Raw genomic sequence first — 11,885 nt, 5'->3', positions numbered from 1 at the left:
GGCGCCGGAAGATCGCGATGAAAGTCGCAGCGGAGATGAGAAATGGGGAAGGAGGGAAGCGAATGCCGGCGAGGAGGAAGCACGGGTGCGGCCGCCGGCGAACCCGGAGGCGCGTGCAGGCGGCCTCCAGCGCCATCCAGCGCCTCTTCTTGGCCTGCAAGGCGGTGTTCAAGGGCCTTGGGACAGTGCCGGAGCCGGCCGACGTCCAAAAGCTACAGCTTCTTTTAGGTTAATTATCACGATGCCTCCTCTTTCCTATCGACGCACATCAGAATTTCACATCTCTATTCGGTATCTGCAGACAAAATGGGACCGGAAGACGTCGGACTGAGCACGGATATAGTCTTCTTCGGAGAAGAAGATCACATTTCCAAGAGAACTTCAAGGATCACATATGCCACCATTTACAACTGCGATAACTTCTCGGTGATCACTCTTCTATATAAAGTTTCTGCATCACGACACGAGTTTCTGAGAGATGATAAATTTGGCTTCTTTAATTTGCAGATGTGTATGTTCTTCGTACCTCGAGCAGCAGTCATACCTCTCCATGACCACCCTGGAATGACTGTCTTCAGCAAACTACTCCTAGGATCGATGCACATAAAGTCCTATGATTGGCTTGATCCTGATACATCAAGCAACTGTACATCCTCTGATAGATGTGAGTGAGCTCTGTTTAGTTATCGATCGAATTTGATCTGCATTTCTGGGCATTTGTGTGTTTAATCGCAGTGAGAGCAGCTGAGTTGATTGTGGACTCTGATTTCACTGCTCCTTGCAACGCGTCTGTTCTTTATCCGACGACTGGAGGAAACATTCACGCATTTACAGCGATCACGCCGTGCGTCGTTCTTGATGTTCTAGGACCTCCTTACTCTAAGGAAGATGGACGAGATATTACGTACTACAGAGATTATCCTAACAGTAAAGTTTCTGTGGCTCATGCAACTTAATTTGTCAGTGATCTTGCAAACGATTGACTTGTCAGTTTCTTCCTTCGCTTCTGCAGCGGATCGAAACGGGGAGGGGGATTCTCGAGTTGGATGGCTGGAAGAAGTGGACATTTGCAAGGATTTGAAGATGGATGGTGTAGAATACTTAGGTCCCCAGGTCATTGATGGCCGATGACAGTTTAGAGCAGCAAAGCCGTGTACCTTTTCTTTTTTGTAATTTATCTGTGTTCCTTGTAAACAATCCAATCCAAGGCGAGTCAGGATCCGTGGTACAGATTCAAGTTTATTTGATAAGATAATTGTCATAAACTGATATATTTTGGTAAGTCAAGATTCGATTTAGATGAAGAGATGGGAGTTATGCCCGACTAGCTCAGCGGTCTCTCCGAAGGCGGCCGATTCCCTAGTTTGAAAAAGCCGAGTCGTCAACATTCTTGTCCAAGTAGCTCTGCTTCCTCATCCTAACGTTCCTCATTCCTCCCGCCTGACAGCCACTTGAATGACATGTGGGAGTGGTGGAATACTAAGAACGGCAGGTAACCTAACGCGTTATTAATATAGCATATATTGTTCTCCGCCATACTAGACATAGATGATGGGATCCATTTTTATCACGATGGGATATCTTTTGTATGTGACATCTTCTACGATAGTCTATATAAAAGGAATCTACTTGCTGCAGGGCTAAATACACGCATGCATGCACATCTGTCTTATTCTCATTAGAGAAATGATACATTACATGGAAATATAATATGAAAATGCAACATGACACACTACACTGCATGGATGTGGGATCCACTGCATAGATGTGGGACCTAGGTCTATAGTGGGTTATGTTGCATTTTCATGTTGTGTTTTCATGTAGTGTATCATTGCTCTTCCCATTATTCACTTAATTCTCTTGTTCCTCTTCTTCATCTTCGAGCAACAGACTGATTTGGGAGTCGAAACGACTGATCCAAGGTACCCTACAAAGGTCTCAAGTGGAGCATGATTCTTATCAAAGGAGCGACCTGCAAAGGTCGATTATCAATGTCCAATAACATGAGTGCTTTTTGGATATATATTGGTGGTCAAAATTTTTGTAGGACTAGGACTAATCACTTCATTAGTCGATTCGAAGAGCTGAATAATTAAATTACAAAAAACATAGAACATTTTTTTTATTTTTGACCAATTTGATGAGAGTTCCAGTGGGAAACTTTCAAATTACAACTAATTTTGGTGATATTATCTTAATTACCCACGCGACATTGCATTAAGTGGGCACGCTATTGTTTAATCAAAGGAAAATAGTCAATACATGTCTCTTTATCTTATCAACCACACTAAAATAGAAATTCGACAATTGGACCGTATTTTGATCAAAATGATTCATTTTATAAAAAAATACAGATTTTTTGTCCGACCTAATCAAATTATAATCAAAACTTTAGGCATAATTGATTCAATGTAATTTTTGCCCCTATTGATTGTTAATGTTTTTTTTCTCGATAATTTATTGAACTTCTTAGTCAAATTTTCATAACATCTAAAATAAGTATTCAACTTTTATATTCATCGAAACACTGGGTTATTTCTCATTATGCTCATCCTTTATCAACGATCGGCTGACATCCAACATTAGTCGATTACTATTAAACAGACAAGTGCATCAGTTAAGTTATATAACAGGATCATTACACAACTTTCAAAACATCTTAAAATTATATTAATTTTAAAAACTCATATTTATCTTATTTAAGTTATAAAATTTATATCTAAGAATATAATTAAACGGATGATATAAGGAGTATAATGAACTTGATTTAAAGTATTTTTAAGATTTCTAAGATTATTAACAAGACTAACTCGTTGATGACTTTAAAATCTCAAACTTGACCATTATATGTTCGAAAATTTCGTAAGTATAATTACGCTTTTAGACTCCACAATACAACTTTATAATAATTTAACTTAAGAGGACATAATTATATTTAAAAGGCTTGCAGAAGTATAACTATCTTGATTTGAAATGGTTCTGAGGTTATTAAAACCATCAAATGGTCTTAAATACTTAAAAGACTTTCAACTATCTTTCGAGTGTGATCATGCCCTTGTATATGAATTTCATAATTTAGATAGAAAATTATATATTTTTAAAATTGATATAATTTTAAAATATTTTGAGAGCTATGTAATAATCTTGATAAGTAAATTGAAGTAAAATTTTGATGTATTATGAAGAAGAGGTGGATTATAGGATTTGAGAAAGAATCCAAATTAGGTCAGGTGAGTCTATTAATTAGGACCCAATCATACCATTGTAATTAAGAATTTGAGGAAGAAAGATTAAATCGTTAATTAGGATTTTAATGAAGATTAGATTTGAGATTAGTGAGTATAATGAAGGAAGGAAGGAAGGAAGGGTTGTATTATAACCCATCCATCCATCCACCTCCTCCTCCTCTCTCAACCATGCATGTAGTGCGTAGTTAACACATTTTGGACATCGCAAATAAAAAGGGGAAGGGATAGGGAGAGAGAGGAAGACTCTGAGCGCACACTGCTCTTCCTCCCTCCGCCTCCGCCATCTCCGCTTCCCGAGGTAACCCTAGCGATCGCAATCGGTACCCTCGCGCACGCCCAGCTCAGCGAGCTCGCCTCTCGCCGCCGCCCGCCGCTCCTCCTCCCCTGGAGGGTCCCTGCACGATCGGGCATCCAAGACCGGCGTTTTCGATCGTAAGTGAGTCGATCTTTCGGATTCCGGGACCCGATCGTGCGCTCGTCGCCGCATTTTTGGTCGATCTTTGCGTTTTTTTGGGGGAAAAAACAATTGGTGTTGTATCGGGGCATTTGGTCGTCCGATGATGGTTTTTGAGCGTGTTCTCGGGATGGATGATCCGTCGGGCGACGTGGGGGATCGGCTTGATTCGGAAAGGTTTCGTTTTCATCTCGTTTTGGTTTCCACTGAATGATGACCGATTCAAGATTAGATGGAAAGGGGTTCGTTTTTTTCACCTTCGGCTTTGTTGTTTATTGATTTCTGGCATGGAAAAACGATGAAGGTATTGTAAAAGGAAGATTGGTCTGATTGTTTTTGATAGAAATTCTTGTATTGATTAGGGCTGATGATGTTTAGAGGAAAGGTAGAATTTTTTTCTGCAAATCCGCATAGCAGACGTCGTAGATTCCGATGCTTTTTCATTGCATTTGATTCCTTCCAAAAGAGTGATGTATTGGAATGTGGATGTTTTTGTCGTTGATGTGGAAAGCTTCAGTTTGATTCCGCAGATTTTTTCGTTGATCTGATTATCGACAAGATTTTTCATATGTTCGTTCTACTGTAGGTAAGAGAAAAGCAAACTTATGTGTTTTTCGTGTGTTTGCTTGATACTCTTTGCTGGACCTGCCATGCTATCTGAGCTGTTGAGAAATGGGATTTTGTTCATCTTGTCTTCATGACATTGCCCTTTTTATGTACAGACTGAAGAGGTATGTCCATTGCATAACAATGTGGGTCTGACTTGCATGGGGAGAGAATGCCAGAGCTGCGAAGTGGAGCACGGCAAGGTCATCTAAGATCAAAGAATCCTGACAACGTTCCAGCCCCCTCAAGATCTTTAGGACAAGCAGAAAATCCAATATTGCCTGCTCAAAACAGAAGGCGGGGTGGTGCTGGAAGAGGACGAGGTGGAAATGCTGCGGCAATAGCTAAAAGGACTTCAGCAACACCAGCTAGGCCAGTTGTTGGTGCTCGAGGAAGAGGCGCCCCACTTATTGACTTAGACCCTGATCAGCCTTGTGAGATACTCCCTCAAGCAGTGGAAGGAGCCATAGTTGAGGGTGCCCAAAACTTGGTTTTAAACCAAGCAGCACATCAAGTTGCTGGTAAAAATATAGCAATGAATGGTGGAAGTGCTGAAAAGGTCATAGGAGTTGAAGATGAATCTGCCACAGCTCCTGTACCTGAGAGGGTATGGCTATTTATCATTCCTGGTATTGAAAGTAAAGTTGTTCATATATATCTGCCGAGTTGCTTAGTAGTTTGGCGGCTTTTCTTATTGTGCTTCATATTTTCTTGAGCCATTAAGATAATTTTGGCTGCCAAGATGGGTACCGCATCGAAAAATAATTTCCTGGTCAATGGAAATTATGTTAACTTACTCAGTACACTATCTGACTGGAAATTCTATGTTGCAAATGCTGCCCGTGCAATCATATGAGTATGCTTGGCATATGGTCAAGGTTTGATTGCATCTAGGGATGGCCATACATTTATTACATATCCATGCATATCTTGCACAGCATTGTGTGACCTTAAATATGTGGTGTTGCACTGTAAAGTGCACATATACAACACACATAAGCAAGATTTTGTTATGGCACAGGTGGCTTGTTTTTCTTTTAATAAGAAGGGATTGATGAAAATGTCATTAGTGGCATAAATATCAGGTGGTTAAAGTAGAGAGGAACTTCTAGAGTATTGTGCCATCAATTCATGCTCCTAGGTTTGAAAGAGAAAAAAACCCATAAGATTATGGCAACAAACGATGTTGATTTTGGTAGATTACTAAGTAATGCAGAATAGATGATAATATTGTAATGCAAGTGTTGCTTGTAAAGGTAAAATAATGTTTCTATTCACATCTCCTAAATAATTGGGTGTGCCTTCATTGCTGATAAAATGAGGTTAAGTTGTATGAATATATTCAAAAATAATCTATAACTTTCTCATCTAGGCATATTAAGTTAATTACAGTCTAAATAGTGGAGGATTAAGGGGCCTAAATAAGATTTAAATGGATTTGGAATAACTTGCAGGATAGCCTCAGGCAGAGCTACCAACAATGTTAGCATAAGTTCTTCTTTGCCGGCCAAAAATGGTTATGACTTGACAACTGAAAATTTTCTATTTTCCAGTTTTCAGAAAACAAGATAATTTTTTTTTTAAAAAAAATAACTTTCAACTTTTTTTTTCTTCTAAGAAACAAGAGTAGTTTTGAGGAAAAAAATTCTAAAACAAACAAGGACAAAATTCTTATCCAGAATATTTAGATTAGCGACATCATCAAGCCACAATATTCAATCATAGATTTTATTATTTTTTATTTGCATATTATGATAAATTCTTATTGAGAATTTCATTAGTTGTAGTATTGGGCTAAAAATGTAAAAGTATTGTGCTATTTTTTGTTTAAATGGGCATCAATGCCCCAATACTATTTTATATATTTTTCATATAAGTTGTTCAATTGTGGGATAGGATCCAAATAGCTGAAAGTAGTCTAGACATATTGGATGTTATGTGGTCGTGCTATCTATAAATATATGATTCTTACTTCACAACATATCTGCTGTTCAGCATTCTGCATGGAATGCTAAATTGAGGGCCAATTTTACATAAATCTTTTGCAGGTTCAAGTGGGTAATTCACCTGTCTATAAGGTAGAGAAAAAATTGGGCAAAGGTGGTTTTGGTCAGGTCTATGTTGGTCGAAGAGTATCTGGTGGAACAGTGGGATCAGGTCCAGATGCTTATGAGGTTGAACTCAGAATTTTCCTTAAATATAAATATTTGCCACCCAATGAATGTTAATAACTGTTTTTTTTTAGGTGGCTCTTAAATTTGAGCATCGAAGTAGTAAGGGCTGCAATTTTGGCCCACCATATGAGTGGCAGGTTTACAAGTAAGCAACTTAATTTCATACTACATGCATACATTTGTTAATTCAAAATTATGCCAATCATTTATTAAATTGATTGATGTTGGCCACAAGCTCTCTCAATGGTTGTTATGGAATTCCATGGGTCCACTATAAGGGCCTTCAGGGGGATTATTACATATTGGTGAGCAGTTTTTTAACACACTACTAAAACTCTTTTGGTTATGTTTGTTAAATTTGTTTTATTAAGCTTTAAAATTTCAGGTTATGGATATGCTTGGTCCTAGTCTTTGGGATGTTTGGAACTCAGTAGGCCAATCGTAAGGATTCTGTTCTTCTAATAATAATCTGTAATGTCTTAATGCTGCATTTATGCTATGCACTCACTAGTGTTTCTTACAGGATGTCTCCAAGTATGGCTGCCTGCATTGCTGTGGAGGCTATAGCAATTCTAGAGAAGCTTCACTTGAAGGGGTATTTTATTTTGTAGATATCTTAAGTGCCAGCTTAATAGTTTTGTTTGATTTTTTCATTATCTTTCTTTTTCTGTTTTCTAAATTTCCCATAATTTCTGGTCAGCTTTGTGCATGGAGATATTAAGCCGGAGAACTTTTTGCTAGGACAACCAGGAACTGCTGACGAGAAGAAACTTTTCCTCATTGATCTTGGTTTAGGTGTGTATTCATATTGTTTTGGCCAAGCATCTTCTCTATATTCCAACTTAGTTTTCTCATTGATGCTCGTTTGATGCAGCATCAAGATGGAAAGAAGCATCATCTAGCCAACATGTTGAATATGATCAACGGCCTGATATTTTTAGGTGGAAAACACTTGTGTTTTTTAATGCAATTTAACCATTGTGCTAAATAATTTTCTTTTGCAGGGGAACAATTAGGTATGCAAGTGTACATGCTCATTTAGGTCGTACAGGTAGTAGGAGGGATGACCTGGAATCGTTGGCTTATACACTGATATTTATCATGAGAGGAAGGTTACCTTGGCAAGGTTATCAGGTACCAATTCTATCTACCTGTGGAATGTGGCTTTATGTGTCGTGTTTATTTTAACTTCTAGCTCAACTATTACAGTTCCTAGTTTATGTTAGAACTTGTATTTTTATGCAGGGAGATAACAAGAGTTTTCTAGTGTGTAAGAAGAAAATGGCTACTGCTCCAGAGTTATTATGCTGTTTCTGTCCACCTCCATTCAAACAATTTCTTGAGATTGTGACAAATATGAAATTTGATGAAGAGCCAAACTATTCAAAGCTTATATCCCTTTTTGACAGTTTGATTGAACCATGCACTTCTCTTAGACCAATCAAGATTGATGGAGCTCTGAAGGTTGCTAGCATTTTGCACTATGTAGTTTTGCTCATCAGCATTACACTAGGCTTTATTCTATGCATTTTTTATATTTCCATGGTCTAGTAGTTAAGTTTCATTATTCATGTAATTAGGTGGGCCAGAAGCGAGGTAGGTTGCTTGTAAACCTTGAAGAGGATGAACAGCCTAAGAAGAAAGTACGATTGGGAAGCCCAGCAACTCAATGGGTATCAGTTTACAATGCTAGAAGACCAATGAAACAGAGGTATAAAACAAACAAACAAAAAATTGATCCATTTTTTCTTTTCAAACTGTTTCTTTTATCCTGATCATTGAGGATAGAATGTTCCTTCAAATAGAACATTCTAATTCTTAAGATATTCTTTCCCATAGATTTAGTTTCTTTTTATTAGAAAAAAAGAGTTGATATATCCCTCTTTCGCCACAGTTTTCTTTCTTGACAAGAATATTTGTTTTTAACTGTTAAATTATTACAAATATACTCTTTTACTGGCCAGTACAAGCAGCTGATTTGCTGGTTTCAGGCAGATATTTTTAAGTGATTTCATTGATTTTTGGGCTTAAGGTAAGTCAAAAGTATGCAAAACTTATTGATCCACAGCGAATAAGTTGATGTCTTAACCTTTATTAAGAACAGTGGCCTTGAACAATTCAGTTAACATTGTATCATGTATTCGCCAATCATCAACTATTCTTCAAAAAATTCTATAATTCATTGGCATAAATCAATATGCTTAGAGGCGCACTTATTCAACCATGTCAAAGAAGGTTCAGGTACGAGCCTTACATCCCTGCTAGAGGTGCTGAACTGCTGCTGATTTTCATTGTTGGCTGCTGAAAGCTGGATTAATTTACACCTTTAAACCCACAAATTAACTTGGTTGAATAAATTACTGGCAACCTAGTTTCTGCACTGCATCAACTTGCTCAACACCTTTAGCTATTAAAAACTATACACTACATGAAACAAGAGTTCATTTATTCTCCATCTTATTGGGCTAAACAAATATCATGTAGTTAAAAATTTGAATCAGAACTTCATGTTGAACCTTTTCAGGTACCACTATAACGTATCAGATGCAAGACTTCAACAACACATAGAGAAGGGAATGGAAGATGGTTTATATATCAGTTGTGTGGCATCTTCTACAAATCTCTGGGCGCTTATTATGGATGCAGGGACAGGTTACTGCTCACAGATCTACGAGCTATCACCAGTCTTCTTGCACAAGGTATTTCCGTATGAAATGGTTATAAGTTATTTTCTGTCTGTCTGTTGGTGGCTCTATTCTGTTTGGTTTTGTTACAGGACTGGATTATGGAGCAATGGGAGAAGAACTACTATATAACTGCTATAGCTGGTTCAACAAATGGGAGTTCATTAGTTGTAATGTCTAAAGGTTTGTGCCAAACAGTATGAGACATCTTCTAGCTCAAACTCCTCTCATTCACATAATTGTTTAAATTGTTTGTGTGATGATATTATTTGTTTAAACTTTGCAAATCAACCATTGGTTGATCACAGGAAATTGTATACAATAAAAAACTTGTATCTGACCATTGAATCTATTACGTGGTAGCCACCAAATATAACTCCCTTATAGTGAAACTAATTTGGTGGGCTGTCATAAGCAACTGGCTAATTTTGAATGCTTTTTTCCCCCATACTACTTTTTTTTTAGCATATGGTGGAATCCTGGGCCTTGGTCCTTTAGGTGCTCACTTGGGGACAAACGATTGCTTTTCAATCTCTTTAGCAGTGAATTCCACCTTATAATCCACTACACAATTGCAAAGTTTATTTCCATATCCACCTGCTGTTTTGTGTTTTATTTTAGAACAAATTATTTGAAAAATAGTTTTCACACAATCTCTTATTTAATTTATGCAGCTACACAGTATACACAACAATCCTATAAAGTTAGTGAATCTTTTCCTTTCAAGTGGATCAGTAAGAAATGGAAGGAAGGGTTTCATGTTACATCCATGACTACAGCAGGCAACCGCTGGGGAGTAGTCATGTCCAGAAACGCTGGCTACTCTAACCAAGTATGATACTTTTGCCATTTTCTTCATGATATGATTTGGTTATATTTGAATCTTGATTTGTCTCTGCAGCTCATTATGTATTGTTTGCTCCCCTAAGTTACTTGGATTATTTGCAGGTTGTAGAGTTAGATTTTCTTTATCCAAGTGAAGGAATCCACAGACGATGGGAGAGTGGCTACCGGATAACTTCTGCTGCGGCTACTCTCGATCAAGCTGCTTTTATCTTGAGCATACCAAAAAGAAAAGTGCCAGATGAGACACAGGAAACTCTTCGAACTTCTGCATTTCCAAGCAACCATGTCAAGGTGAACTATTCTATTCTTTGCTGCTTGCACTTTAATTATTTAGCTTTTAGATTGGTCCAATACATGCTAAGTCTATAAAAGACATGCACTTAGTAGTCAGCTAGTTTGCTTTACATCTCCCATTATCCCTAGTAATTTGCAAGTCTGACCAAATAGTTTGCAGTTCTCTTATGTAAATTCCATGCTCTTAACGCCACGACCCTCAAGCATTCGAGTCATACTCCTGTCATCTTGTGCCATTCTATTTTTTGTTCCTCCCACTCAATAATAGTCATAAAAACAGATGACTTAACTTTAGTTAAATTCAGTATTCTGGTGGCAATGGTCCGGGAAGCGGTAGAACATATACAATTAAGTTGTTACTTATGGGTCATAGGGAGATGACTTTCAAACTGAACCAAGTCCTTTTTGTAGGAAAAATGGGCGAAGAACCTCTATATCGCTTCCATTTGCTATGGCCGGACAGTCTCCTGATGATCGATGGGCTGCCTGGATTGGGGAAGTCGTATGACTCCACGTTTCTAAACTCCTTACTTCGCCGAAGCACATGGCAAGATGACAAAGTAAGTCTGTCTGCATATTCTTCTTGAAATGAGTTGGAATTTTAATTGTTCAGCTGGCATACTATCTCTTTATGTGTCCGGTAAAATATTTTGCACTCCCCCAATCTCGGCCCTCGATTGAGGATCACTCAGGTCCCTATACTCGCGCTTTGTTGTCATATAAGCGATTTTTAAAGCGATAAAAAACCAGGCTCTTCTTGTTTGTACTTCTGATGAGAATGAAACCAAACAGAGTATATTTGGTTCTTAGCTTTGGAGGGTTGTGTAACATTACATACTTAAAGATGTATTGAATGTCTCATGAACTACACTTGAAAGGACCTTAATGGTGTGACTCGCCAAGTCGGTTGATTTGGCTACAGCTCAGATCAGATTTCTGAATTTATAATTGTATATATGAATTTGCTAATCTTTGGTTTTGTTTTGGTAGTTTTGAAAAAGATAATTGTTATGGTTTGCCTATCCCTTTGAGATTTGGTCATACTCCCCTTGTCAATATGGATGAAGTTAGGAAAAACCCTAACACACTTCTTCTTTAAAGTCTTCTTGAGTTTGGTTTTGTTGCTTATCCTTAAAGCTCCGATCCTCCTCAATTTTTATCTGTAGTTTTCCTAGGAGGGTGTTGTGGGGCTTGTTTAGTTGGAGGAAGAGTTATTTCAGTGGAAGATGGAATGCGGGTTTCGTCTGACTAATCCTAAGTCTTGATGGATTTGGAAACAACCCAAACACTTCCCTTTCTCTGAATATGATCACAAAGTGGTTGCTTATCCTATGGAGCTTTGATAATCCTTTTAAACCCCTTGTTTGTCGGTCGATATAATGTGCTCTGGATGTGTTCCTTGTTGTGGACTCTGGCTCCTTTGTGTTTGTGATGTATGGGACATTGACATCAAAATTCTTCCTGTTCATAAAAGGAGCAGGTTACACTGGAACTTGATGGTTGTTCTGAAGTGGTTCCAATGATCTTCTAAGCCAAACAAACACATTGAGTTGAAAAGCTTGAAAGTGAAATCCAAATG

General features: G+C 37.9%; 2 protein-coding genes across 3 annotated transcripts; both read left to right on the top strand.

Moving 5' to 3' along the window:
- The first annotated feature begins 17 nt into the window (after window positions 1–17).
- On the top strand, window positions 18–1,131 carry LOC141846546 (plant cysteine oxidase 2-like). The gene is made up of 5 exons (XM_074734586.1): window positions 18–228; window positions 302–426; window positions 508–664; window positions 736–927; window positions 992–1,131. Exons 1-5 carry the CDS (start codon window positions 18–20, stop codon window positions 1,129–1,131), a joined length of 825 nt encoding a protein of 274 aa, XP_074590687.1.
- A 2,296-nt stretch (window positions 1,132–3,427) lies between these two features.
- Window positions 3,428–11,261, top strand: LOC141846042 (casein kinase 1-like protein HD16). 2 transcript variants are annotated; one of them, XM_074734029.1, is made up of 17 exons: window positions 3,428–3,684; window positions 4,425–4,915; window positions 6,357–6,482; window positions 6,554–6,627; window positions 6,718–6,787; window positions 6,868–6,923; window positions 7,006–7,077; window positions 7,183–7,277; window positions 7,357–7,423; window positions 7,487–7,616; window positions 7,728–7,946; window positions 8,063–8,193; window positions 9,007–9,181; window positions 9,259–9,349; window positions 9,841–9,998; window positions 10,115–10,303; window positions 10,718–11,261. In XM_074734029.1, the coding sequence occupies exons 2-17, from the start codon at window positions 4,481–4,483 to the stop codon at window positions 10,775–10,777; spliced, it is 2,148 nt and encodes a 715-aa protein (XP_074590130.1). In that variant the 5' UTR covers window positions 3,428–3,684; window positions 4,425–4,480; the 3' UTR covers window positions 10,778–11,261. The 2 variants fall into 2 exon arrangements, with proteins under 2 accessions (XP_074590130.1, XP_074590129.1); XM_074734028.1 differs by having other exon boundaries at window positions 3,429–3,680.
- The last annotated feature ends 624 nt before the right edge of the window (window positions 11,262–11,885 follow it).

This window comes from Curcuma longa, chromosome 15 (assembly GCF_044706935.1).
Source record: "Curcuma longa cultivar G26 ecotype Majalengka, Jawa Barat chromosome 15, ITB_CL_G26_1.1, whole genome shotgun sequence".
Classification (NCBI taxonomy): Eukaryota; Viridiplantae; Streptophyta; class Magnoliopsida; order Zingiberales; family Zingiberaceae; genus Curcuma; species Curcuma longa.
The sequence above is the reverse complement of the archived record's forward strand: the minus strand, read 5'-3'. Positions and strand labels throughout refer to the sequence as shown.

Coding starts and splice junctions, on each gene's coding strand:
- LOC141846546 (XM_074734586.1), top strand. CDS start 18: ATGAAAGTCGCAGCGGAGATGAGAAATGGGGAAGGAGGGAAGCGAATG. Junction 427..507: donor ACAACTGCGATAACTTCTCG/GTGATCACTCTT, acceptor TTTAATTTGCAG/ATGTGTATGTTCTTCGTACC. Junction 665..735: donor CTGTACATCCTCTGATAGAT/GTGAGTGAGCTC, acceptor GTTTAATCGCAG/TGAGAGCAGCTGAGTTGATT.
- LOC141846042 (XM_074734029.1), top strand. CDS start 4,481: ATGCCAGAGCTGCGAAGTGGAGCACGGCAAGGTCATCTAAGATCAAAG. Junction 6,483..6,553: donor CAGGTCCAGATGCTTATGAG/GTTGAACTCAGA, acceptor GTTTTTTTTTAG/GTGGCTCTTAAATTTGAGCA. Junction 9,999..10,114: donor ACGCTGGCTACTCTAACCAA/GTATGATACTTT, acceptor GATTATTTGCAG/GTTGTAGAGTTAGATTTTCT.